The sequence below is a fragment of the Erythrolamprus reginae genome, chromosome Z, assembly GCF_031021105.1.
Source record: "Erythrolamprus reginae isolate rEryReg1 chromosome Z, rEryReg1.hap1, whole genome shotgun sequence".
NCBI classification, from domain to species: domain Eukaryota; kingdom Metazoa; phylum Chordata; class Lepidosauria; order Squamata; family Dipsadidae; genus Erythrolamprus; species Erythrolamprus reginae.
Genome location: NC_091963.1, coordinates 141,589,462 through 141,616,915, shown reverse-complemented (window position 1 = coordinate 141,616,915; position 27,454 = coordinate 141,589,462). Strand labels below are relative to the sequence as shown.

Sequence of the window (27,454 nt, the reverse complement as noted above, 5' to 3'; positions counted from 1 at the left end):
CCAATCCTAGAATACAGCTTGCCTGAATGGAACCCACATTGCATATCTGACATCAACACAATTGAGAGAGAAATATTTCACAAGAAGAGTCCTTCATTCCTCTTCTCACAACAAAATACCTTACTCCGCCAGACTTTAAATTCTTGGTTTAGACAACTTACAACTCTTTTGTCTCCGTTCCGACTTAATTATAGTTCATAAAATCATATACCAAAATGTCCTACTTGTTAATGACTACTTCACCTTCAACTGCAACAACACATGAGCACAAAATCGATTTAAACTAATGTCAACCGCTCCAAAATTGACTGCAAAAAATACGACTTCAGCAACAATCAATGCCTGGAATGCACTACCTGATTCTGTGGTTTCTACTCCTAACCCCAAAACCTTTAACCTTAGACTATCTACAAATGATCTCTTCCCATTTCTAAGAAGTCTGTAAGGGGTGTGCATAAGTGCACCACTGTGCCTACCATCCCTGTTTTCTTTGTTACTTTTTATCATTACTTATCTAATGTTTAATTTGTACAAATTATCACCATATAATTGTTTGATAAATAAATAAACTATAAACTACAAACGATTTAATTAGTTTTATTTCAATGCTATCTCTTAATTCCAAATGAATTATTGTATGCAATCAGATAGGCACACTTATCGCCTTGTTCTCTGAAAAAAATAATTAAAGATGCCCAATGAACTTTTGGGGAATCCCAATGGACTTTTCAATTCATGATTTTGTTTTACATATAGATTCTCAGCTAGGGATTCCTTCCCTACAGTTATTCATTTAAATACAACAACTGAATTCCCCATAGATATCCTACAGGCTGGAAGAGCCACTAACCCAGAAAAGTGATACAATCAAATAAAAGATGTGAGGAAACACAAGGTGATATTCTAAAATTCAGTTAGAATTCTGAATTTTGACATTAGTGTTTCCATAGGGACCTATATCTGGTTTAATGAAATACAGTTCTGAGTGGGGAGTGGGATGAATTCTCTTAAAGATATAACTGCTTCATTTGGGATTATGGTATTTGAAGCATTAATTACAGTGCTTTTACCTCGAGTGGTGTGCATGATTCCTGACACTAAATGCAGCATAAATGAGCCTTTGCCTTTTCTTCACCAGAACTACGAACCTGGAGATGTCAGCGTTGTTGGCATTTTGTCTAAGATCTACATATTCTATACAGTGATGGACTTCAGTGAAGCACCGTCTAGTAATCTTTTTTATGAAATCCTGTAATTTTATTTGAAACACAGAGACATTTGTTCCTTTGTAATCTTATTTCAGATAGTTTCCTCATAGGCAATGAATAATATTTTAATATAATAAGATAAAAAGGTTATATATATTATTTATTTATTGAGTTGTGATTTCCATCACATTAAAATTTTGTGGATCTGAGAAAGACTTTCAAAGGTGGTGGGGTGGAATAATACTGGTAATAAATTAAATGTTATGCAATGCCAACAAATGTTCAATACATTGGCCTAATTTTCATAGGGTTTTTTAAGACTTGCACCTATATTATCTACATGTTTCCATATTTTACTGCAATAATGGTAAGGATAAAATTAAATACTAAAGAGATGAAATAAAACATTTGAGAAAACTGTTTTCATAGTTTGTTTTCATGGTAGGAAGCAGAAAATGGAAAAGAAAAATCTGTTAATAAATTGCAAAAATACTGCACAGATATTTTCTTCAGCATAGTTGGTTTCAAATATTTCAGACTCCAAAGTCATTTTTCTTGAAAATTGTATTACAAAATATTATACTGGAGAGGGAGAGAAGTCATTATTTTAACCAATATATTTTAAATATATTTAGAGCACTGAGCTTGTAAAAATGTGGTGAGAAATATCCAATTGAAGTCCATATTTTATGTACTTCAAAATATGTTGTCATAACTCTCTGAAGTATCATATCTTGAACAGTGTGAAAGAATATAAAATTTTCCTTTCAGAGTGATGACACCAATCTACCAACAATTCCTAGCTTTGCAATTTGCAGTCAAGGAGATAAATGAAAACCCCTACATTTTTCCCAACCACACCCTGGGCTTCCATATTTATAACAGTTATTTCACTGCATCATGGACATATCGTGCCTCATTAGAACTGTTCTCTACCAAGGAGAAATTCATCCCTAACTACAGGTGTGATAGGAAGAAACGACCAATAGCTGTCATTGGAGGACCAACGTCTGCAGTTGTAGCCCATATGAGCACCATCCTGTCCCTCTACAAGATGCCACAGGTACAATGGCTACATGGAAAACAGGCCCTTTTGGAGTTTCTAATGTCTTTCTTCCAGTAGTGGATGGTTCTCAGGAGAGGAAGGTGGGATGTGAGATAGGATAGGATATAATTTTTTATTGACCAAATGTGATTGGACACATAAGGAATTTGTCTTTGGTGCATATGCTCTCAGTGTACATAAAAACACACACACATTTGTCAAGAATTGTGAGGTAGAATACTTAATGATAAGCAAGAATGATACAATCAATATTAATAAAAATCTTAAGGATACAAACAACTAGTTACAGTCATGCAGTCATAAGTGGGGAAAATGGGTGATGGGAATGATGAGAAAAATTAGTAATAATAGTAGTGCAAATTTAATAAATAGTTTGACAGTGTTGAGGGAATTATTTGTTAGTAGAGTGACGGCATTTGGGGGAAAAACCTGTTCTTGTGTCTAGTTGTCTTGCTGTGTGGTGGTCTGTAACAACGTATTGAGGGTAGGAGTTGAAACAGTTTATTTCCAGGATTTATTCTGGAGTATCAGTAAATATTTTCATAGCCCTCTTTTGAACTCATGCAGAATAGAGGTCCATAGGGCAGGTTCGCAGCAATTGTTTTTTCTGCAGTTCTGATTATCCTCTGAAGTCTTTGTCGGTCTTGTTGGGTTGCAGAACCAAACCAGACAGTTATAGAGGTGACAGACTCAATGATTCCTCTGTAGAACTGTATCAACAGCTCCTGTGGCAGTTTGTGCTTCCTGGGTTGGCACAGAAAGAACATTCTTTGTTGTGCTTTTTTGATGATGTTTTTGATGTTAGGTAACAATTTTATGTCTTGAGATATGATAGAATCTAGATATTTGAAGGTCTCTACTGTTGATACTGTGTTGTCTAGTATTTTGAAAGGTAGTAGGATGGGAGGGTTTCTCCTAAAGTCTATCACCATTCAGGAATTGAAGAAGAAAATGGACCCATTGGATCCTACAAACCCTTTAGTTATTTATTTTACCTGACCTAATTACTTATATAATATTCATAATATTGTTTGATATGCAAACTTTTTTTAGGAATTGAGGTGGTTTAGCCTCTGATTGTCTTAATTGATATTCCTTTATTTTAATCTCTGTTTACATTTCAGTGGTTATGATTGTTGCTATTTTGCTATTTGCTATTTTAATTAATAGACAACAGTTACTCTTTAAAAAGGAAGAAAACGGAAAGGAAAACATGAAATGAGAAAGCAAAGAAAAATGTACTTGTAAATTGAATTGTAGAGAAAGAAACCAGATAAAATACAGAGGGTATTCGTTATACACACTGGACAGCATTGTCTTAGACCATAAACACATTAGTGGGGAATATTCTAGACCAGAACAAGCTATGAACAGAGGCAATTGAGCCAGTTTGTTATTTCTTTTTTTAAATAAAGTTTTTATTGTTTTTCATCCACAATACATCTATACATATACCTTAATTCTTAACAAAGTACACATAGTTATATACTTCTATTTGTTAATACACAAACCAATACAGTAATACCTCATCTTACGAACTTAATTGGTTCCAGGACGAGGTTCGTAAGGTGAAAAGTTCGTAAGATGAAACAATGTTTCCCATAGGAATCAACGGAAAAGCCAATAATGCGTGCAAGCTGATTAGGAAAATCCAAAACATTAAGGCTTTAAAAAAAAAAGCCGCCGGCAGACGAAGCTGAGGCGAACGGAGTGGGGGGAGGGAAACCCATGGAGATCCAGAGGGGAGAATGGGGCAGGAAAGAGTGGAGAAAAACGGAGGAAACCCATGGAGATCCAGAGGGGAGAATGGGGCAGGAAAGAGTGGAGAAAAACGGAGGAAACCCATGGAGATCCAGAGGGGAGAATGGGGCAGGACAGAGTGGAGAAAAACGGAGGAAACCCATGGAGATCCAGAGGGGAGAATGGGGCAGGAAAGAGTGCAGAAAAACGGAGGAAACCCATGGAGATCCAGAGGGGAGAATGGGGCAGGAAAGAGTGCAGAAAAACGGAGGAAACCCATGGAGATCCAGAGGGGAGAATTGGGCAGGACAGAGTGGAGAAAAACAGAGGAAACCCATGGAGATCCAGAGGGGAGAATGGGGCAGGAAAGAGTGCAGAAAAACGGAGGAAACCCATGGAGATCCAGAGGGGAGAATGGGGCAGGAAAGAGTGCAGAAAAACGGAGGAAACCCATGGAGATCCAGAGGGGAGAATGGGGCAGGAAAGAGTGGAGAAAAACAGAGGAAACCCATGGAGATCCAGAGGGGAGAATGGGGCAGGAAAGAGTGCAGAAAAACGGAGGAAACCCATGGAGATCCAGAGGGGAGAATGGGGCAGGAAAGAGTGCAGAAAAACGGAGGAAACCCATGGAGATCCAGAGGGGAGAACGGGGCAGGAAAGAGTGCAGAAAAATGGAGGAAACCCATGGAGATCCAGAGGGGAGAACGGGGCAGGACAGAGTGGAGAAAAATGGAGGAAACCCATGGAGATCCAGAGGGGAGAATGGGGCAGGAAAGAGTGGAGAAAAACAGAGGAAACCCATGGAGATCCAGAGGGGAGAATGGGGCAGGAAAGAGTGGAGAAAAACGGAGGAAACCCATGGAGATCTAGAGGGGAGAATGGGGCAGGACAAGGTGGGAAAAACGGGAGGAACTCAAGTCTGGAGGTGGGGCATCCCAGCGGCCGGCGGCAGGTTCTTAAGGTGAAAAAAGTTTGTAAGAAGAGGCAAAAAAAATCCGAACCCTGGGTTCGTATCTTGAAAAGTTCGTATGACGAGGGGTTCGTATCATGAGGTACCACTGTATCTTTATTTGCACCTGTTTTCCCCTTTATGTAGTATTTCTCTCCTCCCTTTTTCCCCTCTCTTCCCTCTACCTCCTTTCTACCTGCTTTCTCCTTTTCTCCTCCTCCTCCTCCTACTACTACTACTACTACTACTACTACTACTATTATTATTATTATTATTATTTATTAGATTTGTATGCAGCCCCTCTCCAAGGATACTTTCCTACTCCCCTCTTCTCCCCTCTTCCCTTTCTTCTCTACTCCCTTTCTCCCTCTTAACCTTTCCCTGACCGTATCTATTCACAATCCATTGTATAGTTAATAGGCAGGTAACTCATGTCTCTAACCTTATTTAATCAGTTCTTCTCTTAAACTCATTTCCCCCCAGTATCCATATCTATGTCTATTTCTTATATTTTCCTAGTTAATGCTGCCTCCTGAACTAGCTAATTTTGTCAGCTGGATTTATCACCTTCAATTTTCTAATTTCCTCCAATTTAATCAATGTTACTTGTCTTCTACACATATTAATTTTCTAGCCAATCATAATTTTCCCCTAAACATTATAGTATTCAGGGTCTTTCTTATTTTTAATTTTCATTGTCAATCTGTTCATTTCCGCACAATCCAATTTCTTTTTTTTAATTACCTCCTTTTCAGAGGGAGTTTTTGCTGCTTTCCATTTTTCCAAAGATGCAATTCTTGCTGCTGTGATTACATGAATAATTAAATATATATTTTCTTTATTAAATTTATCTGGTAATAGACCCAACAGAAATCTCAGCTTTCAATTCTATACATTGTTTCAATTTTTTTAAATTCACATTTGAATTGAGTTCCAATACATTGGGTTCAATACATGTCTATCACATGCAGTAAACACAGCCTGGTATTTGCTGACATTTCCCAATACAGTAGTACCTCTAGATACGAGCTGCTCCACATGGGAGTATTCCAAGATACGAGCCACGAGGAGAGAGAAATTTCTGTTCCAGACCCGAGCTCAAATTCGGGATACAAGCCGAGCGTCCACTAGGTGGCGCAAGAATCCTTGCTTTTGGTTATCTCGGAGGGGAAAACCAAAGTCTAAAGCCATTTGTTCCAGATACGAGTTGTTTGACATACAAGCTCCCTTCTGTAACGAATTAAACTTGTATCTAGAGGTACTACAGTATTTCATTTGTTTGCTTTTGTTTGTTTGTTTGTTTGTTTGTTTTTTGTTTTTTGTTTTTTTGTTTGTTTGTTTGTTTGTTGTTTGTTTGTTTGTTTGTTTGTTTGTTTGCTTGCTTGCTTGCTTGATTGATTGATTGATTGATTTCTATGCCTTTAAATATCATCTTTAAACATTTTAACTATCCTTTCCAGTGACATGTACAAAACATTTTATTGAATTTTCTTTATATGCTGTTGCCATTGTCAATTTATAATTTCTTTCCCATAGCTATTGCCATTTGTCAAATTTTGTAGTATGATTCCTTGCCCATTTAATCATTGCTTCCTTCACTTGCTCTAAAACAATATAACAACACTATTAAGAACTTATATAATTTTTAATTATTTTTTCATCCAAAGTGAGTTTTTTATTTAATTCTATAATTTCTAAATTAACACCCTCCATTTAAATATCTTTATCATATCTTGATTGCAATTGCATTCTCATATATCAATCCATCTTTATTCTAATTTTTTCCATTTCAATACCCCCTTATCTTTCAGAATATCTTTATAGCATACAATATATCCACAATTAAATCTATTTGGGTACATTAGTGCTTCTATTGTTGATAACCAGCATGGTATTTTCTAATACCATTATTCTTTTATCATTTCCCACATGCTGTACAAAGAGTTCCTTAAACAGTGTCTTTGGAAATAGTTGTGTATTTTACATCTTCCATACCATAAAAATGTGTGCCATCCTACAAATTACATAATTAATTGCAGCTCAGCTACTTTCCTTAATATTTTCTAGATTGACATGTGAACTATGGCTAGAAGGGAAGTTTGAAATCACAATTAATTTTTTAATTTTAATTCCTGAGTTTTTTCCCCATCCCACTTTCTCATCTATTTCTGCAGTTCATCTATGGCTCAACTCCAGAGGTGAATGAAAAAACACACGGGGTTCCATACCAACTGATGTTCCCAAATGTACATCATCAATACAATGGAATTCTCCAATTGATGCTCCACTTCCAGTGGACTTGGATAGGCATGGTCTACACAAATTGTGAGAATGGTGAAACATTTGTGCAAAATGTAGTTCCCATGTTTTCCCTGAGTGGCATTTGTTTTGCTTTTATTGAAACTTTGCCAGCAATTACTTATTCGAATAATATTTTGGCTTCTGTGGAAGCTGGGATTGAAACATTCAAAGCTGTTATAAGAAGTTCTGCCAATGTAGTGTTAATCCATGGTGAAGCTGAAGATATGATTATTTTGAGGATAATTCCCACCCTATCCCAAGTGGAAGATATAGCATTGCTGGCCAATGTTAAAGTGTGGGTGCTGACAGTTCAGATGCATTTCACATCACTTTCCTTCCAAAGGAATGATGACATGGATTTTCTCCATGGTGCTCTCTCCTTTGAAATTCACTCCCAGGAGGTGCTGGGATTCCGGGAATTTCTTCAGTTGAGAAAGCCTAATATGAAAAAAGAAGATGCCATTATCAAGCTCTTCTGGAGAAAAGCATTTGAATGTTCATTCCCCAACTCCATGATGGAGGAGAAAGATGCAGTCATATGCACTGGTGAAGAAAAACTGGTAAATCTTCCTTCAACTGTATTTGAAATGGATATGACTAGCCCCAGCTACAGTGTTTACAATGCAGTCTGGGCAGTGGCTCATGCTTTGCAAGTCTTCCAGGCATCCATATTCAGACACAGAGCACGAGATCATGAAACCAAGCTAAACATTTTGAAACAGGACCTATGGAAGGTAAAGTTCTAATCAAGTAAATTGTAAATGACAGAGGGCAGACCATGTTTACAGGTAAACGAATAGAACCTCAATTGGGGAGGATCATTCTCCTAAGTTTTTCAATTAAAATAATTAAAATTAAATTAAATAAGTACACCACAAATAATATTAATAATAATAATAATAATAATAATAATAATAATAATAATAATAATAATAATAATAATAATAATAATAATAATAATAATAATAATAATTTGTCTCCCTCTCCTTTGTGGCAATCCCTGAGATATTGGAACATTGCTGGTCCTTCTGGGTGCTCTGGGGTGGAGCTCCATTTTCACTTCCCCACTGCATTCCCCCCTGTCCGGGCAGCAGCCCACCCCTGTTAACATGCCACATTTCCTAGGAATTATTAATTTTCATTTTTTTAAAAAATGATATTCTTTTTTTAAAAAAAGTCAATAAAATAAGCACCACTTAATGCTAGGATGAAATTGAAATGTGTATTTATTCTTAGCTGAACTTAAAAAATGGATTTCACAGGAATTCCTAGGAATAGTCACTTTGCTCTAGTGGTTAAAGCAATAGCTTGAAAACAGAAGAAAATGAATTCTAGTCTTCCTTAGAAATGAAAGCCAGCTGGGTGACTGGGTCACACTCTCAGTCCAGTTCATCTCACAGGGTTATTGTCAGTAAATGAGGAGAAAAAAGTATGTTCTTCTGCTTGAATTATTTATAAAAATAATGAAGGTGTGATAAAAATAAGAAAACAAAAACAGCTGTTCACTGATTGTGAACTTGAAACATACCTTATATTATAATAGCAATAGGCTTTGGGCTTATATGCTGCCACATAGTACTTGACAACACTTTCTGCTTTACAATGTAGAAAAATTATTTGCATATATTGTCCTCATTTTACTGACCTTGGAAAGATGGAAGGCTGAGTCAATCTTGAGCTCTATAAGGATCGAACTTCAGACTATGAGAAGAGTTTGCCTGCAATATTGCACTTTAACCATTGAATTACAAGAGGCTTTTGCAATTTATTTCTTTGATTCATCATGTGCCATTGTGGCATTTATTTGTTACTTAACCTGAGTATAAACCCTGCTTCTGGTTTTCTCTTTCTTCCCACTTTATCTAACACTGGAAACTTATCCATGGAGCTATATCTTCAAATAATGTATAATAATTTGTATATTATCCTCCACAAAAGAAACAGTGAAATTTTAATTAATTCATAAGGAATTGAACTATCCTCAAGGAAATGCTAATTTTTAAAAATAATTATAGAAAGCTGAGATATTTAAAGTTATAACATTAAATGTTATTGTTAATTATTTTCAATGTGATTGAAACTAATTCTGTTAAAGTTTTCCTGAAATAAAATGGAAATTGGGAGTTGTTTTATTCAGTTTTCATTAAATTGTTCTTCTACATTCTTCAAATGTAGATCTTTTTTAATTTGTGTTGTTTATTATAAATTTTATCCTGTTAAGAAGTGATAATTGTCCTACAGAAGACAACAAGGAGGGAATATCATTCTTAATATAAAGGAATGTTTACTGTACTCTTTTGGATTTTTCTTCTTTTAAAATTTTTAGTTCAATCAGTTTCTAAGGAGGGTGTCTTTCAATAACAATGCAGGGGAAAAAGTTTCCTTCAACCAGAACGGGGAGTTAGAAGTTGGATTTGATATTATGAACTGGATCGTATTTCCAAATCAGTCTTTTCTGAGAGTCAGAATTGGAGGGGTCAACGGCATGGATTCTCCAAAAACAATGTTTTCTTCTCCTGAAGAAGCTATTGTGTGGCCTACGAGATTTAATCAGGTATGATTCATTTACAGTTTAGTTTATTATTCATCATTATTTCATTGTTAGAAACAGGATTCTCCCTGAGCCTTTGCAGAAGTTTGGGAGAACCTCTAGCTAACATTTTGTGCAGTTTGGAGAACCTCCAAATCCCATTGGCTGGTATGCCCACCTACCATGCCTCACCCTGAAGTCCGCATGTGACCCATTTTGAATGCAGATAAGTGCAAGGCACATGCAGAGACTTTGACAAGGGGGGAGGGGAATGGGCACACTGGAAGTTTGCAAAGGCCAGAAATGGGCCTGTTTCTGGCCTCCAGAGGGCCTCCAGAGACTGGGGGCGGGGCAATTTTCATCCTGCCTAAGACTCACTGAAGGCCTCTGGAGATAAGGGAGGGCAAGGGAGTGCAGGAGGCTGACTAGGCCATTCCCATTTTGGCCAAACCTACCCAGAAACTGAGCAAAAAACATTTCGCTAAAATTTTTGATATCCACCCATAGTTAGAAATATTTACAGATCTAAAATCCCACCCTCCTGTTACATTCAGAAATAAAAATTTCCATGGGTTTTTCTTACTTCCATACATTTTCTGTGTATATGGAGTCATTGTGTATATGGAGAGATATGAATATATGAAAAAGCATGGTGGCATATGTGCATTTGATAAAAGTATAATTTTTATTCTATATGTCACATGTATAATGTGTATGTATTATACAAAGATCAAAAAATAAAGATAATTAAAAAGTTTAGAATAACTTTTTTATTCTAAAGATTAAATAGCTTAACAGGTGAAATATTTTCACAAATATGACCATTACGTTTAGAATCCACTTTGAGCATTGGATTTTCAGGCCTGTCACATTTTAGGATTGTGGAAAACTGGGAGGAGGGATTATAGGAATTGGGGAAATATATAGTCAAAATAGCATTCCTTTCTCTGAGAGTAAAGGCCACTCTGTGCTGCAATTGGAGGGTGCGCAACTCAAGTTGGAAAAAAATGGAGCTGCATGTCCATCTGTGTGAAATTTGACTTCTTGCACATACACAGAAGCCAAATGTCACACAAGAATGCTTACATGTGCAAGATTTCACTGATTTTGGGGAATTTCTTTGATTCCGTGCATGCAAGAGCCATTTCCTGGAGGGGTGTGACTGGAAGACATCTCCAATTGGGATGGTGTATTGATTGGATCATGTGATGGACATGCAGGTGCTGGGTTAGAAACTTGGACTTGGACTTTTCTAGGTATATCTACTATCATTTTAATGCTGCCCCCTTCCTTCTACATTTTGTTGCCAGGGTCTACCATCTTTAGTTTCCAACTTTTATCCAAATTAATTGTGATAGCTTATCTTTCAGAAATATTATTTATCTCTTATACCTCCTAGTTTATGCCTAATCCTCCCTTTCCTCAATTTATATCTTAACTCATCATTCATTTTTAAAAATTCTATCATTTCTAAATCCCCTAAACTTCTAATTTCTTTTCCTAGTTCATATCTCCCTTCCAACTTTATTGCTTAATTTTTCACTTTAACTAATTCTTCATATTTAAACAAATTCTAATCTTATCACCACATTTCTGCGGTGTCTGCGGAGAGGGGCGGCATACAAATCCAATAAATAATAATAATAATAAAATAATTTCCATCCATTGGTCAATAACATTCTAGGTTCCCTATAATACAAAATGCAATTTATAGATTATATAATCTTATATATTGACCTTTAAAAACAATAACTGTACAGATCTTATATTATTCCACCAGTATCAGAAATCATCTGGGTCCTTTTCAGAATTTACCCAAATTTGTAGATTTAAATTTGAAATAAATATGATTTATTTAAAACAAATCATATAGAGACGGATAATAGTTGCTCAAATTATATATATCCTTCCAACAATTGACCTACAATTAATTAAAATTTAATTTAATCCCTTCCATCATCTAACCAATCTAATATAAAATTATTAACCTATAAGAAACCTTTAAATTAAATAATTATGTTGATGAATTATACAAATTACTGAATTAATATTGTTAACACAATTAAATATAGAGCAATGATTATAAAGAATCTATGACATTCCCCCATCAAACATCCATTCACTCTTAATCTCCCAAACATTCCATTCTGTGTGAATGTTTTCCTTCCAAAACTTTTTCTTAACTTTTTCTATTTTTTTATTTTTGTACAAATAACTTATTTTTTCCAAATAATAATAATAATAATAATAATAATAATAATAATAATAATAATAATAATAATAATAATTTGTCTCCCTCTCCTTTGTGGCAATCCCTGAGATATTGGAACATTGCTGTCACTTCCATCATAGTCGACGAAGAGGAAACCAACATTTCTGTTAGGATTCCACCAAAAATTTTTTGGGAGAGCTGAAAAGTAGAAGAGCTAAGCTTTCCTACTTTCCATGCTACATTTTCTGAACATTGTTGGGTCCCATTTTTGGCCTACTTGGTCAGAATTAGGAACTCCTGCCTTTCTCTGATAATAGCTGGCCCTTCCCCCATTCTGAAGTTGCTGCAACATTTCTGACCCTCTACTACCACCGTGTGGCCATTGCGAACATTGCTGCATTTTAAAATCAAAGCGCACTGAATCACAGAATTGGACCAGATCTTGGAGGTCTTTAAGTCTAGCTTAATGGGCTCCTGGCATCCAAGAGTACCTCTATCTAAGATTCTATGCAGTTTCAAAGAATCCCCAAATCCCACTTCTGGCTGGCTTCGATCACCCCATCCTGCCACTCCCAGGAATCCCATTTTGCATGCAGGTAAGTGCAGGATGTCTGCAAAGGCTTTGGAGAGTGAAAAAAGGGCCCACTAGAAGTTTGGGAAGGCCAAAAATGGGTCCATCTCTGGCCTTAAGGGGACCTCTGGAGCCTGGAAAGACTGTTTTCAACCTCCCAGTGCTAAAGGAAAGCTCCACAATCCAGTAAGAGCAAAAATGCCACCATCACCATAGTGATTATTAAATAATAATAATAATAATAATAATAATAATAATAATAATAATAATAATAATAATAATAAAAAATAAAAATAAAAATAAAAATAAAAATAATTTGTCTCCCTCTCCTTTGTGGCAATCCCTGAGATATTGGAACATTGTTGTCATGTCTCCCCTGGTCCTTCTTTTCATTAAACTAGACATATCCAGTTCCTGTAACCATTCTTCATATGTTTTAGCCTCCAGTCCCCTAATCATGGAAAATAGTTTGAAACACCCCCACCCCCCATTTCTCTATATCAGCTCTTCAAATATTGGAAGACTGCTATCATATCTCCCGGGGTCCTTCTCTTTATTACAATAGAGATCCGAGGTCTCTCCCTTGTGGAGTACCCCAGGGGTCGGTCCTCTCCCCCTTGCTATTTAACATCTACATGAAACCGCTGGGTGAGATCATCCAAGGACATGGGGTGAGGTATCATCAATATGCCGATGATACCCAGCTTTACATCTCCACCCCATGCCCAGTCAACGAAGCGGTGGAAGTGATGTGCCGGTACCTGGAGGCTGTTGGGGCCTGGATGGGTGTCAACAGACTCAAGCTCAACCCGGATAAGACGGAGTGGCTGTGGGTTTTGCCTCCCAAGGACAATCCCATCTGTCCGTCCATTACCCTGGGGGGGGGGAATCATTGACCCCCTCAGAGAGGGTCCGCAACTTGGGCGTCCTCCTCGATCCACAGCTCACATTAGAGAACCACCTTTCAGCTGTGGCGAGGGGGGCGTTTGCCCAGGTTCGCCTGGTGCACCAGTTGCGGCCCTATCTGGACCGGGACTCATTACTCACAGTCACTCATGCCCTCATCACCTCGAGGTTCGACTACTGTAATGCTCTCTACATGGGGCTACCTTTGAAAAGTGTTCGGAAACTTCAGATCGTGCAGAATGCAGCTGCGAGAGCAGTCATGGGCTTACCCAGGTATGCCCATGTTTCACCATCACTCCGCAGTCTGCATTGGCTGCCGATCAGTTTCCGGTCACAATTCAAAGTGTTGGTTATGACCTTTAAAGCCCTTCATGGCACTGGACCAGAATATCTCCGAGACCGCCTTCTGCCGCACGAATCCCAGCGACTGATTCGGTCCCACAGAGTGGGCCTCCTCCGGGTCCCGTCAACTAAACAATGCCGGTTGGCGGGCCCCAGGGGGAGAGCCTTCTCTGTGGCGGCACCGGCCCTCTGGAACCAACTCCCCCCGGAGATCAGAACTGCCCCTACTCTTCCTGCCTTCCGTAAACTCCTCAAAACCCACCTTTGCCGTCAGGCATGGGGAAACTAAACATCTCCCCCTGGGCACGTTGAAGTTATATATGGTATGCCTGTATGTGTGTATGTTAGTATAGGGGATTTCTTAAACTTATAATATTTTAATTAATTGGATTGTATTGGATTGTTTTTTCACTTGTTGTGAGCCGCCCCGAGTCTTCGGAGAGGGGCGGCATACAAATCCAAATAATAAATAAATAGCCATGCCCATTTGGACAGAGCTCCTCAGACCTTAGAATTCAACCTGATGCTTAGAGTGTCAATCCAGGTGTGGATTCCAAATTACCTCCCTATCGGTTTGCTTCTTCAGCATGCACCCACACATGCACAGTGAAAAAACCCCCCAAAATATTCCAAAACCCCCACCCAAAATAAAATGGTGACATATGCGCAGTGCTTTAACTGAGCTTCTGTGTATGCGCGGAATATTTTTTTTTAAATTCAGAAAATAAACTTGAATAAAATTTATTACCAGCGGGTCATTAACGGTTCAAGCGAGCAGGTCCAAACCGGTCCAAACCCACCTCTATGTCAATCTTTCTTTGATTGTTTTCTAGACTCACTTCCGTCATAGTCGATGAAGAGGAAACCAACATTTCTGTTAATATTCCAACAAAATTGTTTTTGGAGAGCTGAAAAGTAGAAGAGCTAAGCTTTCCTTCTTTCAATGCTACATTTTCTGAACATTGTTGTGTCCCATTTTTAGCCTACTTGGTCAGAATTAGGAACTCCTGCCTTTCTCTGATAATAGCTGGCCCTTCCCCCATTCTGAAGTTGCTGCACCATTTCTGATCCTCTACTCCCACCATGTGGCCATTGTGAACATTGCTGCATTTTAAAATCAAAGCACACCGAATCACAGAATTGGACCAGATCTTGGAGGTCTTTTAGTCTAACTTAATGGGCTCCTGGCATTCAAGAGAACCTCTATCTAAGATTCTATGCAGTTTCAAAGAACCCCGAAATCCCACTTCTGGCTGGCCTCGATCACCCCATCCTGCCACTCCCAGGAGTCCCATTTTATTTATTTATTTATTTATTACTTAGATTTGTATGCCGCCCCTCTCCGAAGTCTCGGGGCGGCTCACAACATGTAGTAACAAATCATAAGCAATCAGACAATTTAAAATATTTAAATATTTAAAAAACCCCATATGCTAACAGACACACACACAGACATACCATGCATAAATTAAACGTGCCCAGGGGGAGATGTTTCAGTTCCCCATGCCTGACGGCAAAGGTGGGTTTTAAGGAGTTTACGGAAGGCAGGAAGAGTAGGGGCAGTCCTAATCTCCGGGGGGAGTTGGTTCCAGAGGGCCGGTGCCGCCACAGAGAAGGCTCTTCCCCTGGGGCCCGCCAACCGACATTGTTTAGTTGACGGGACCTGGAGAAGGCCGACTCTGTGGGACCTAATCGGTCGCTGGGATTCGTGCGGCAGGAGGCGGTCTCGGAGATATTCTGGTCCGATGCCATGAAGGGCTTTAAAGGTCATAACCAACACTTTGAATTGTGACCGGAAATTGATCGGCAGCCAATGCAGACTGTGGAGTGATGGTGAAACATGGGCATACCTAGGTAGGCCCATGACTGCTCTCGCAGCTGCATTTTGCACGATCTGAAGTTTCCGAACACTTTTCAAAGGTAGCCCCATGTAGAGAGCATTACAGTAGTCGAACCTCGAGGTGATGAGGGCATGAGTGACTGTGAGCAATGAGTCCTGGTCCAGATAGGGCCGCAACTGGTGCACCAGGCGAACCTGGGCAAACGCCCCCCTCGCCACAGCTGAAAGATGTTGTTCTAATGTGAGCTGTGGATCGAGGAGGACGCCCAAGTTGCGGACCCTCTCTGAGGGGGTCAATGATTCCCCCCCCAGGGTAATGGACGGACAGATGGAGTTGTCCTTGGGAGGCAAAACCCACAGCCACTCCGTCTTATCTGGGTTGAGCTTGAGTCTGTTGCATGCAGGTAAGTGCAGGATGTTCACAAAGGCTTTGGACAGTGAAAAAAGGGCCTACTAGAAGTTTGGGAAGGCCGAAATGATCCCATCACTTGCCTCAAGGGGATTTCTGGAGCCTGGAGAGACTGTTTTCACTCTTCCAGTGCTAAAGGAAAGCTCCGCAATCCAATAAGGCCAAAAATGCCACCACCACCATAATGAATTAAATAAGTACACCACACATAGTAATAGTAATAGTAATAGTAATAGTAATAGTAATAGTAATAGTAATAGTAATAGTAATAGTAATAGTAATAGTAATAGTAATAGTAATAGTAATAGTAATAGTAATAGTAATAGTAATAGTAATAGTAATAGTAATAGTAATAGTAATAGTAATAGTAATAGTAATAGTAATAGTAATAAATTAGATTTGTATGCCACCCCTCTCCGAGGACTCGGGGCTGCTCACAACAATAACAATATAATGAATAGTAATACAAATTCAATATTAATAAAAACTAGAATTAAAACCATTAATATTAAAAAACAATCAATATTAAATAGTCATACCACTCTCAAAGGCTACAGTCAGAAAGGGGGGGAAGGGAATTAGTCCTCCCATGCCTGATGACATAAATGGGTCTTCAACATCTTGCAGAAGGCATGGAGGGTGGGAGCAATTTGAATCTCTGGGGGGAGTTTATTCCAGAGCACTGGGGCCACCACAGAGAAAGCTCTTCCCCTAGGTCCCGCCAGATGACATTGTTTAATCTATGGGAACTGGAGAAGGCCAACTCTGTTGGACCTAATTAGCTGCTGGGATTCGTGCGGCAGAAGGTGGTCCCATAGGTATTCTGGTCCAATGCCATGTAGGGCTTTATAGGTCATTACCAACACTTTAAATTGTGACCAGAAACTAATCGGCAGCCAGTGCAAGCCGCGGAGTGTTGACGAGACCTGGCCATACCTGGGGAGGCCCATGATAGCTCGCTTAGCCGCTTTCTGCATGATCTGAATTTTCTGAACACTCTTCAAAGGTATTCCCATGTATAGAGCATTGCAGTAGTCGAATCTCGAGGTGGTGAGAGCATGAGACTCCCTGTCCAAATGGGGCCGCAAACGCCCCCCCTCGCCACAGCTGAAAGATGGTTCTCTAATGTAAGCTGTGGATCAAGGAGGATGCCCAAGTTGTGGACCTCTCTTAGTGGGTACACCCAGGGTAATGGATGTATATATGGAATTATCCTTGGGAGGCAAAACCCACAGCCACTCTGTCTTGTCAGGGTTGAGTTTGAGCCTGTTGACACCCATCCAGACCCTAACAGCCTCCAGGCACCAGACAAATTCCTTTTCTTCCTTTTAAATATATAATTTGTGTAAGTCTGCTCTCAATTCTTCTAGTCTCTTCCCTCTACTACCTGTTGTGAGTGCTCCTTGTCTATCTCTGGTCATGTCGGATTCTGAGTAGAATTAGCCAGGCCTTTCTGGATACTCTTGGGCAGTGGGGTTGCCAGCTGATGCAGAGAGTGAGAGTGAGGGGGAAACCTGAGTGAACCTGAGGAACCACTAGAGGCAGTTGATATAACAATGGGGGAGTGGTCCCAGGCAGAGGCAGAAGACATTTGAGTGGACAACCTGTTGTTAGATGCTCTTATAGGAGATTCTTGAGAAGGCAAAAGGACTTGCATAGTAAAAGGAAATAAGCTTACAGTCTTACTTCTTTGGGATGTGATGTCACTTCCAGGCAGTATAAAAGCAAAGCATTCTGGGTAATTGGGTTTGGGGTTTCAACACCGTTCATGGAAGAGGTGTTATATTGGGGAGTGTGTGCCTGAGAAAGACTTCAAAAACATGATTCCTGCTGCACTAAAATACATTCTCTGCTGGATGATATTTGCCTGAGACTCTGGTGACCTGTTTCTTTGTCTTGAATGATGCTCTCTACATGGGGCTACCTTTGAAAAGTGTTCGGAAACTTCATATCGTGCAGAATGCAGCTGCGAGAGCAATCATGGGCTTTCCAAGATATGCCCATGTTACACCAACACTCCGCAGTCTGCATTGGTTGCCGATCAATTTCCGGGCACAATTTAAAGTGTTGGTTATGACCTATAAAGCCCTTCATGGCATCGGACCAGAATACCTCCGGGACCGCCTTCTGCCACACGAATCCCAGCGACCGGTTAGGTCCCACAGAATTGGCCTTCTCCGGGTCCCGTTGACTAAACAATGTTGTTTGGTGGGACCCAGGGGAAGAGCCTGGAACCAGCTCCCCCCCCCCGGAAATTAGAACTGCCCCCACCCTCATTGCCTTTCGTAAAGTTCTTAAGACCCATCTTTGCCATCAGGCATGAGGGAACTGACACATCTCCCCCGGGCCTATACAGTTTATACATGGAATGTTTGTGTGTGTGTTTGCTTTTAATAATGGGGTTTTTAGTGGGGGTTTTTTTCAATTATTAGATTTGTTCTTACATTGTTCTTGTTATTGTTGTGAGCCGCCCTGAGTCTGCGGAGAGGGGCGGCATACAAATCTAAATAATAATAATAATAATAATAATAATAATAATAATAATAATAATAATAATAATAATAATAATAATAATAATAGACTCTGTTACCATTAGGCCGAGTAGGCACTTTTCCCAGACTTGTTTTATGCTTCCATACAGAGAGAGAAATTATTCCCTTCTCCTTGCCATTCAAACTGCTTTTCTCTGTGTGATCCTGATGCCAATAAAGAATGCGATTTTTAATATGAAATGAGTTGGTGGGTTCACTCCAAGAGGCCTTGCACAGAACACTATTCCTCTCATTTTTAAATTGCTTCCTCTGATACCAATACGCTCCTCTTGCTTTCTTCTTATCACTGTAAATCCCAGTAATCATCAATCTGGCTTTTTTAAAAATTTCAGATCCCCTTTCATATTTCTTTAAATCCCAGTGTAGCCATCAAACTGTTTTTTGTATTCAGTTAAAAATAGGAAAGACTTTGATGGCAGTTGTGACTTGGGGTGCAGAAAACATTTTGGTTCTGATTTCCTGAAGTTGTCTAGTGTCACATAGGGTGGGTCAAATTATTACCCTCCCTTATTTATAGAATGTTCATATTTTTACTAAGGAGAAATAACATTTAGACTCATATGCCATTTCACAGTGCTTTATATCCCACTTTAAGCAGTTTACAGAGTCAGCATATTGCCCCCCCCAAAAAAAAAATAGGGATCCTCATTTTACCCACCTCAGAATGGTTGAGTCAATCTGGTGATATTTGAACTGACAAACCATACGCAGCCAGCAGGAAGCAGAAGTAGCATGCAGTACTTCACTCTAACTAATGTGCCACTATGGCTCATAAAGCAGTACTTGGAAATGGTCTGTCCATGTTAGCTTGATTTAATTTATTCAATTTATTAGCCACCCTTCTCCTGATGGACTCAGGGCACCATAACAATATAGAATAATTAAAAATCCCCAATATTAAAAGAAATTCATTCATATACCATTCATCACTATGGCCGAAGCAGAGTGCGGTTGCTCAACAACATTTAATGAATGATGGAAGCTTTATGTGCATGCTCTTAATTTAGAACTGGAAGGTCTGTGAATTTTCACCCAATCACATGGTAGCAATTTCCTTAGTGGGTCTACAGCCGAGTGCTTGCAATGCCTGAGTCCTCGTTATCTTTTCTTTGTTTAGTTCTAGTGAGTGATATATCCTTTTCTGCTGGCCTGAGCAAATGAAGGGAATTTAATTTTAGGACAGAAATATCTGATTTGATTATTCAAATGAGGGAGGGTACTTAGGCATGAACCTGATCTTGTTGCTGAGGCCCTGGGAGGGATCTTCCATTTCTGGTTTGCCTCAAGAAAGTTTCACAAATAATATGCAAATAAATAATAGAAGTACAATCTTGTCCAATGAAGAGCATTTTCTCCTTTCTTAATGAACAGGTCCAGCCACTTTCTCTATGTAATAACAAGTGCCGCTCAGGATACAGGAAAAAAAGGATAGAATCAAAGCCATTTTGCTGCTATGACTGTCTTCGATGTCCTCATGGAAAGGTTGCTAGTCAGGAAGGTAAGAGATTTTGCATAGAAAGCAAAAAGATATACTGACATCTATATTGAAAGGCATACCTTTTTATTGTCCAAAAATAGATGATGATCATGTTGCTTTAATTCATCTCAGAATATTACAGTATTAAATAAGAACCAGACATATAATCCCTGTTGGATTTTCTGAATTTCCTTTGCTTGGTACATAGGTTTCACCAAGTTAGGAGACATCATCAATGCATGTTGGAGTTGTTAACCCAGAGGTGGGTTCTTCCTAGTTCAGACTGGTATGCCCGAACTAGTAGCAAACAGTTGGTGATGCCAGAACAATGTCATAGAATTGGATTGGTCAGTACCAGGCCATGGCACCACTATCTTTTTTTAAAAAATTTTTAAAAAAATTGTCACCATTTTGGTTTTGGCTCTTTGGGGGGAATTTGTTTTTAATTTTTTCTTTATTGTGCATGAGCAAATCATGTGCATGCCCATGAGGCATGGCCTGGTGGCATAGAGGAAATTAACCAACAGTGAGATAAGTTTGAACCCACTGCTATGAAACCAAATACATTTACTCAAGAAGCAACCAACAAATTTCATCTCCCATGGAGTAATAATCTTAGTCACACTGGTAATGAAATGTCTGCAGGAACAGAGGAAAGAACTCAACCATAAAAACAACTGGAATAGTGAAATGGTACATAGTAGCAATGAATCAAGCCCTTTATCCATTCAGTGATAGTAACTGAATTGAAACAGAATTCAAAACCCTGGATAGATAGACCAGAAACATAGTAGCAATTAATTATGACCTTTACCCATTTGGTGATAGCAACTGGCTCTATTTACCAGGAAAGTTATGTAGGTCCATATGTTGCTATTTGATTGTTATTAATGACATTATTTGTGGTTATTTTATTTGTGGTATTACTGGATATACAATTTTGTTTTCTCAACTGTTTTAGAAATAGGTTTATAAAATTGGTTATACAAATTAAAATAGAGGCAGAGATCTATTTCCAAACTCCTAAATGTTAAAGTGAATCTTAATGCTATCAGTATTACTTTACGAGTTCCATTTCCAATTGCAAATACCATAAATTCCCAAATCATGGGTATATCTTGACTGTTTTTTTAATATACAAGAAGCAAATAGAATAATTTTGTTTCTTTTGTTTTTGTTCTAAGTAAAATTTTGAGTTACCGAGGAATTGCATGTATTTGAAATGTGTCCTGAAATGTGTCCTGAAATGTGTTCTGGTGATAGACCATTTATGCAAATGATAGAAAGATATTTCGTTCTCCAATTCTAACAAATCATCATTTGATGATTGTTACATTCACTTTTGATTGGTGAAAAGAATTTCAGAACCATCCTATATTTAAACTAATCATTTATTTTCTAGATATGGATGTCTGTTTTCATTGTTCAGAAGATCAGTACCCAAACAAAAGCCAAGATCGGTGTCTTCCAAAAGTATTATCATTCCTCATGTATGAAGAGCCTTTGGGGACCATGTTAGCCAGCTCTGCTATTTTCTGTTCTTTCATTACAGCTATAATATTCTGGATTTTTATTAAACATCAGGATACTCCTCTAGTTAAAGCCAATAATCGGAACTTGACCTACTTTCTCCTGGTTGCTCTCTTGTTATCTTTTCTTTGTGCTTTGTTATTTATTGGCCAACCATCCAAGATGACATGTATCCTTCGGCAAACTGCTTTTGGAGTTGTCTTCTCAGTGGCCATATCTTGTATCTTAGCCAAAACTATCATTGTGGTTCTGGCTTTTATGGCCACCAAGCCTGGGACCAAGATCACCAAGTGGGTGGGGAAAAAACTTGCCATGACTGTAGTATTTGACTGCTCCTTTGTACAAGGGATTATATGCACTGTATGGCTGATAATGTCTCCCCCATTCCCTGATACTAACATGAGTTCAATGGTAGAAGAAATAGTCCTGGAATGCAATGAAGGATCCAACTACATGTTCTACTGTGTCTTGGGCTACATGGGCTTACTTGCCTTTATTAGTTTCACACTAGCATTCCTAGCCAGGAAATTGCCTGATGCTTTTAATGAAGCCAAGTTCATCACTTTCAGCATGTTGGTTTTCTGCAGTGTCTGGTTGTCCTTTGTTCCAACATACCTGAGCACAAAAGGAAAATATATGGTTGCTGTGGAGATTTTCTCTATCATAGCCTCCAGTGTTGGGATACTGATTTGCATCTTTTTCCCCAAGTGTTTTATCATTATCTGGAGATCTGATCTAAACAAGAAACAAAAGCTAAGCATAAAAAAATTCACATAAGAATGTAAAGCTGGATGATTCATAATCCTTCTGCATTAATAAACAGAGCTTTAGCCATGTATTTGTGTCAGTGCATCTCTATCTGTTATAAAAGTCACAGCTCTTAGTGCTGCTACCACCGCTTGGACCATTTTGCCTTTTACTTTTCACATGCTCTCTCATTCCTCCTTCAGGCTCTGAACCTTCTCCAGCGTCTCATATTCCTTCTTCCTGATGTTGGGTCTTTATACCACTACATCTATCACTTCCTCTGTCTAATGATAATGTTAATGTTAACAGTAATGATAATGATAATGACAACAACAACAACAACAACAATAATAATAATAGCAACAACAACAACAACAACAACTACAACAACAGGATCTTAGCCCTATTATTCTCCACAACCTTCTCTAGAACCTTCTTTATGAGATTATGAGGTCTTTGGGAGACATTAGTCCATACATTGTACAGATGTTCCTGTACACATCATTAGCTTCTTAGTTGTTCTGTTCAGCTTATGCTGCTCCAGCCTGTATATTACATCTCCAACTATGTATTGGACTATCTCTGAAGTCTTTGCACAGTCTGTACCTTGGGTCCTATCTAGTGCAATATATACTGCTTATATTGAACTGGTGCTTAGTGCCTGTTCTTGTGCTGCTATGATGAATGCTCCATTCCTGTATTTTAATCCAGATCTTTCCAGCCACTGGTAGGATTTCCTATTTTCAGCCACTTCGCCCCTCTGTCAATTATACATGACATGCAGGGTTTTGCCTTGCCATTTCAGTTTCTCTGCTTGATCTCCCTCTCATGCCTGCTGCTATCCCTGGCATACAATGGCTTTGACTGTATATACTGTATATATATCATATATACAACTCACAGAGGTGATTCCTGTGGCTTACAAAATCAAAATAAGTACTTCACAAAGAAACGCCAGTGCCAAAAAAATACTGATTCAACTTGGTTATAAAAACAGCAGTACCCATCCACTCCTTGACTCATATGTCTTGGGAAATAGCAAGGTCTTCAAAGTTCAAGACATTGTGCCATCTATCCTCAACTGAATACATAACTGTGAGATCCATCCCTAATTTTAAAATCTGCCCCCCAAAATACCATCATTAAGATGGAATGGCAGAGCTTCACCACATGAGACAACCCATGAGCAATAACAGAAAATAGAAGTTTGTAATAAATAGTGGTTTTTATCTATAAAATAATATATACTACACATACACACACTATAGGCCCATGATGGCAAAGCTATTGCCAGATCAGAGGGCACACAAGACGTTACCATAGGTTAACTCCAGCATGATTTTTGGCTCTGGTCATTTCACCCTTCAGACACATTAGGAAAGCTTCCCTGAAGCCCTGAAATTAAAAACAAACAAACAGCAAAACAGGCAAACCAGAAGTCCAATTTTCTGAATTTCTGGTTTTCCTGTTTGGACAAATTTTCACATCGCAGGCTTCAGTGGGGCCTGTGCACAAGTGTGGGGATGGGGAGATTGTGTGCATGCATGGGACAGCGTGCTGTGGGTGAGCATGCATGGGGGAGGGAAGGGGTGTGGGCACGTGCATGTATGCTAGCACACCCATACACCCCCTTTTGGCATGCAAACTAAAAAGGTTTGTCATCACTGCTATAGGCAAAAGAAAAAGAATCTATAACTTACAGCAGAGAAGAACACCCTACATGTGAGAGAGATGCCCAGAGAGGTACTCTTCTTTTATATTTGGTAACAAAAAAGGCAACAAATGATTATATTTCATTCCACACTGTTAGGACTCTGTCCCTACCTGTTGGGTTGGCAATATATTGGCTGCAGGTGTTGCAGACTGCCACAAAAGGGCGCTAGAGTTAATACCTTATTTCTCAAAGTTACCCTCTCTGTTTCCCTTTGTCTAAGCTACTCACTGTTTATGGCTATTTACTGTTAGGTTTGCCCTGTAATTCTTCGCCTCTCTGTATCGTAGTTATATATTATAGCTAAAATGTGTTTAGGCTTGATATCTTTGTTTTCTGATTATGATGGAGATAATTGGTAAAAAAGACTGTGTTCTTGGTAATACTTGGATTGCAATTCTTTGCATGCTTTGTATTGTAGTTAGATAAAATGTGTTTACAGGTAATATTTGGTTTGTTATTGTGACTTATAATGTATATAACCAGGGATGGGCCAGGTGCAAAACCATGGGAACAACATTCCGATAGCGGAAATGGAGCACGTAGAGCAGCTCCATTATAGCTGGGTGTGCATGTGCCATGCATGTGCAATCGGTGCTATTCCAGTAATAATTACCAGGGTTTTTGCTTCTGCTCATGCATGGAAGCAAAGAAATCGGCAATTTTTGCCCAAATCTCGCTGCCGGAAAGATGTCCGTGCAGGATTTTGGCTGCTTCACATGTGCAGCAGCCAAATCTCACTGCAGCACCTAGAGCAGCAGCTGTGGCCCACAACAGCGGCCTGCCTGAGCTCCAGCCATGTGGCCTGCTCTGTTTTCTCCCATGCGCAGGCTCTCTCAGCATGGCGATGGCACCCCAAGTGAGTTGTGGCCTTTGGGAGCAGCAGCACTATGCTCCAGAATGCCATGACTCACTCGGGGCACCATCGCCATGCTGAGAGATGCCTGTGGCATGGAAGAGAACAGAGCAGGCCATGCAGCTGGAGTTTGGGGCCACCCAGCCTCCTCCCCATGCCACATGCCATTTTCTCAGCCTCATGGAGAAGTGCAAAGCACTGGAACAAAAGGTAAAGCAGGCAGTGGGTGGCAGATCAATCTGATCACTCGTGGTAGAGCTGCCACTTGCAGCAGGGCAGGCGGCGGGTGGGCAAATGGGCCAGGCAGGTAGTGGGGGGAACTTACCTGATTTTTGTTATTTTCAGCTTTTTTGCTTCCGCCTTTTGCAAAAGCAAAAAAAGCTGGAAATCACACATCCTTGTGCGAGATTCAGCTTCTGCACACATACTGAAGCTAAATCCTGTGCCATGCATGCGCCCACACATAGGTGTGCACTCCCAACCTGTTCCTGTGGCGTCAGGTGTTGTGGTTGGCTCTAGGCCAGCTCCTGCAGCTGGGGATTTTGATGTTGATTTATGAGAATCCTCTCTGTATCGGAGACCTGTTTGGTTGCCAGCTGAATCTGACATTGAAACTGGCTCACAATCAGAGGCAGACAGTGAGGAAGAGGAGGCAGATAGGGGGATGGGTCCAGCCAGCCCACCAGCCAGTTTTCCACCTGGGGAGTCATCAGACTCTGAAAGGTATGTTATCATGGATGACCCAATCTTGGATCCGCATGTGCGCAGAATTATGGGACAAAGGAATCAGTTGCACAGGAGTCAAAGGAAATAATAGCATACAGCTGTTCAGGGGTAATTATGCTACAGTGTTTTTGATAAATAAGGGAGTTTGGGAGTGCCAAGCCGTGGACATTTATCTGTTTTGTGAGAGTATTTGGAAGAAGATTGGAACAGTGTGGGGTGCTTTCTGTGTTCAAAGACTCTTCCATATTTCAGTTAAAAAAAGAGCTTTGAGGAATCAGGCATGTGAGGAGTGTGGCTTTCTAGCTTTGTCCTTCACTCCTTTATTTTGGCATGCTATCCAGCATCAAATAACTTTTGGGTGAGAGTAATTTGACACAGCTTGGGGATTGTTTTGCAAGAGTGCATATAAACTTGATTTATTTTTAATGGCTGTGTGTTTGAAACTTATTCTGAACTCATAGCGGGCTAATTGCCAATAGCCCAACATCACGCCAGGAATGGTGGCCATTCGCTGTATATGACTTTAAACTGTTTATAGGAATATGTTATTTCTCAAAGTAAACTTTAATTCAAGTTGGTATATCTCTGTGTGGCCGAGTAGTTATTTACAACTAATCTCAATCTAAATGTTTCTGTGTGGTAAACAAGGATTATTCTACTCATACATTAACACAAACTGATTAACCTCCTGAGCAATTTGATGTAGATATTAAACATGAGAACAGAGAGCATTGAGCCCATAGCATCAGGGGGTTGGGCCCTTCCACTCCTAAATATCAACAGGGACAAGCATATATCCCTGTCCTTGTTGAAACATGTTTTGGAAGTTGTACTATCAAACTGCCACCCTACATGGATCAAAGACTGGTCAATGCTAGAAAATAAAAGAATATTGACCTTAAAAGGACATGATCTGATGTTGGGGTGGCACACTTTTGTATGATATGAGAAATATAAGGCACATACTTACTTAAGAAATTTCCTGTTACAAACATGATTAGAAATTTAAAAAAAACATTTTCCAACAATGCCGGATTGTATATTCCCAATAAAGGCAATATGCCACTCAAACTTAACACAAATAGGAGAAATAGTAAAATATAAAGATCTTTTAGACTCACAAACAAGGCAATAACTAAGTACAGAAGATAAAATAGTAGATTGGTCGACATACACACATATCCAGGGAAGATTCTCAGAAGATAAAAAGGACTATTATTTTCAAAAATGAAATAATGAATTAGATAAGATCATTATGAAGAGTCAAGGAAAGTTGGTTGGCAAAATTTACAAATTTATGATAAAATATAAAACAGAGTGAGAGATTGTCAAGGACAGCATGATTAGCTAGTGTAGAAATTTTGGCCACACGATAGATTTGGATAGATGGGAGAAACTTTGGGTACATAATTGGCAAATGACCAAATCAGCAACATTAAAAGAAAATCAACTAAAGATATTTTATCAATGGCATTTACTGCCTAACAGATTATCAAAAATGTACCCTAGCATTCAACCAAAATGCTGGAAATGTAAAGACAAAATCAGCACATATCAGTGGTGGACATGTCCCAAAGCCAAACTACACCGGAATAGGATCGAAAAATGGTTAAGAGAAATAACGAAACATGAAATAAGAAAACTCCCAGAACTTTTTAAATTAGGTATATTCCCCAAAAATTACAAAAAAGAAATCCAATATGTGATAGTACATATTTTAATGGCAGCAAGAATAATATTCACACAATGATGAACGGATAAAGAAATTCCAAAAGAAGAAG

The 27,454-nt window shown here is 39.1% G+C and overlaps 1 protein-coding gene across 1 annotated transcript; it reads left to right on the top strand.

The window, feature by feature from the left end:
• The first annotated feature begins 1,036 nt into the window (after nucleotides 1–1,036).
• On the top strand, nucleotides 1,037–22,410 carry LOC139154222 (vomeronasal type-2 receptor 26-like). The gene is made up of 6 exons (XM_070728651.1): nucleotides 1,037–1,251; nucleotides 1,980–2,271; nucleotides 7,138–7,998; nucleotides 9,591–9,818; nucleotides 19,998–20,124; nucleotides 21,656–22,410. The coding sequence occupies exons 1-6, from the start codon at nucleotides 1,037–1,039 to the stop codon at nucleotides 22,408–22,410; spliced, it is 2,478 nt and encodes an 825-aa protein (XP_070584752.1).
• The last annotated feature ends 5,044 nt before the right edge of the window (nucleotides 22,411–27,454 follow it).

What these genes read in the sequence shown, in the direction of transcription:
- LOC139154222 (XM_070728651.1), top strand. Translation starts at nt 1,037, where the DNA reads ATGGTATTTGAAGCATTAATTACAGTGCTTTTACCTCGAGTGGTGTGC. An exon ending in AATCTTTTTTATGAAATCCT is followed by an intron (nt 1,252 to 1,979) that starts GTAATTTTATTT and finishes TTTTCCTTTCAG; the next exon opens with AGTGATGACACCAATCTACC. An exon ending in GGCCTACGAGATTTAATCAG is followed by an intron (nt 9,819 to 19,997) that starts GTATGATTCATT and finishes CTTAATGAACAG; the next exon opens with GTCCAGCCACTTTCTCTATG.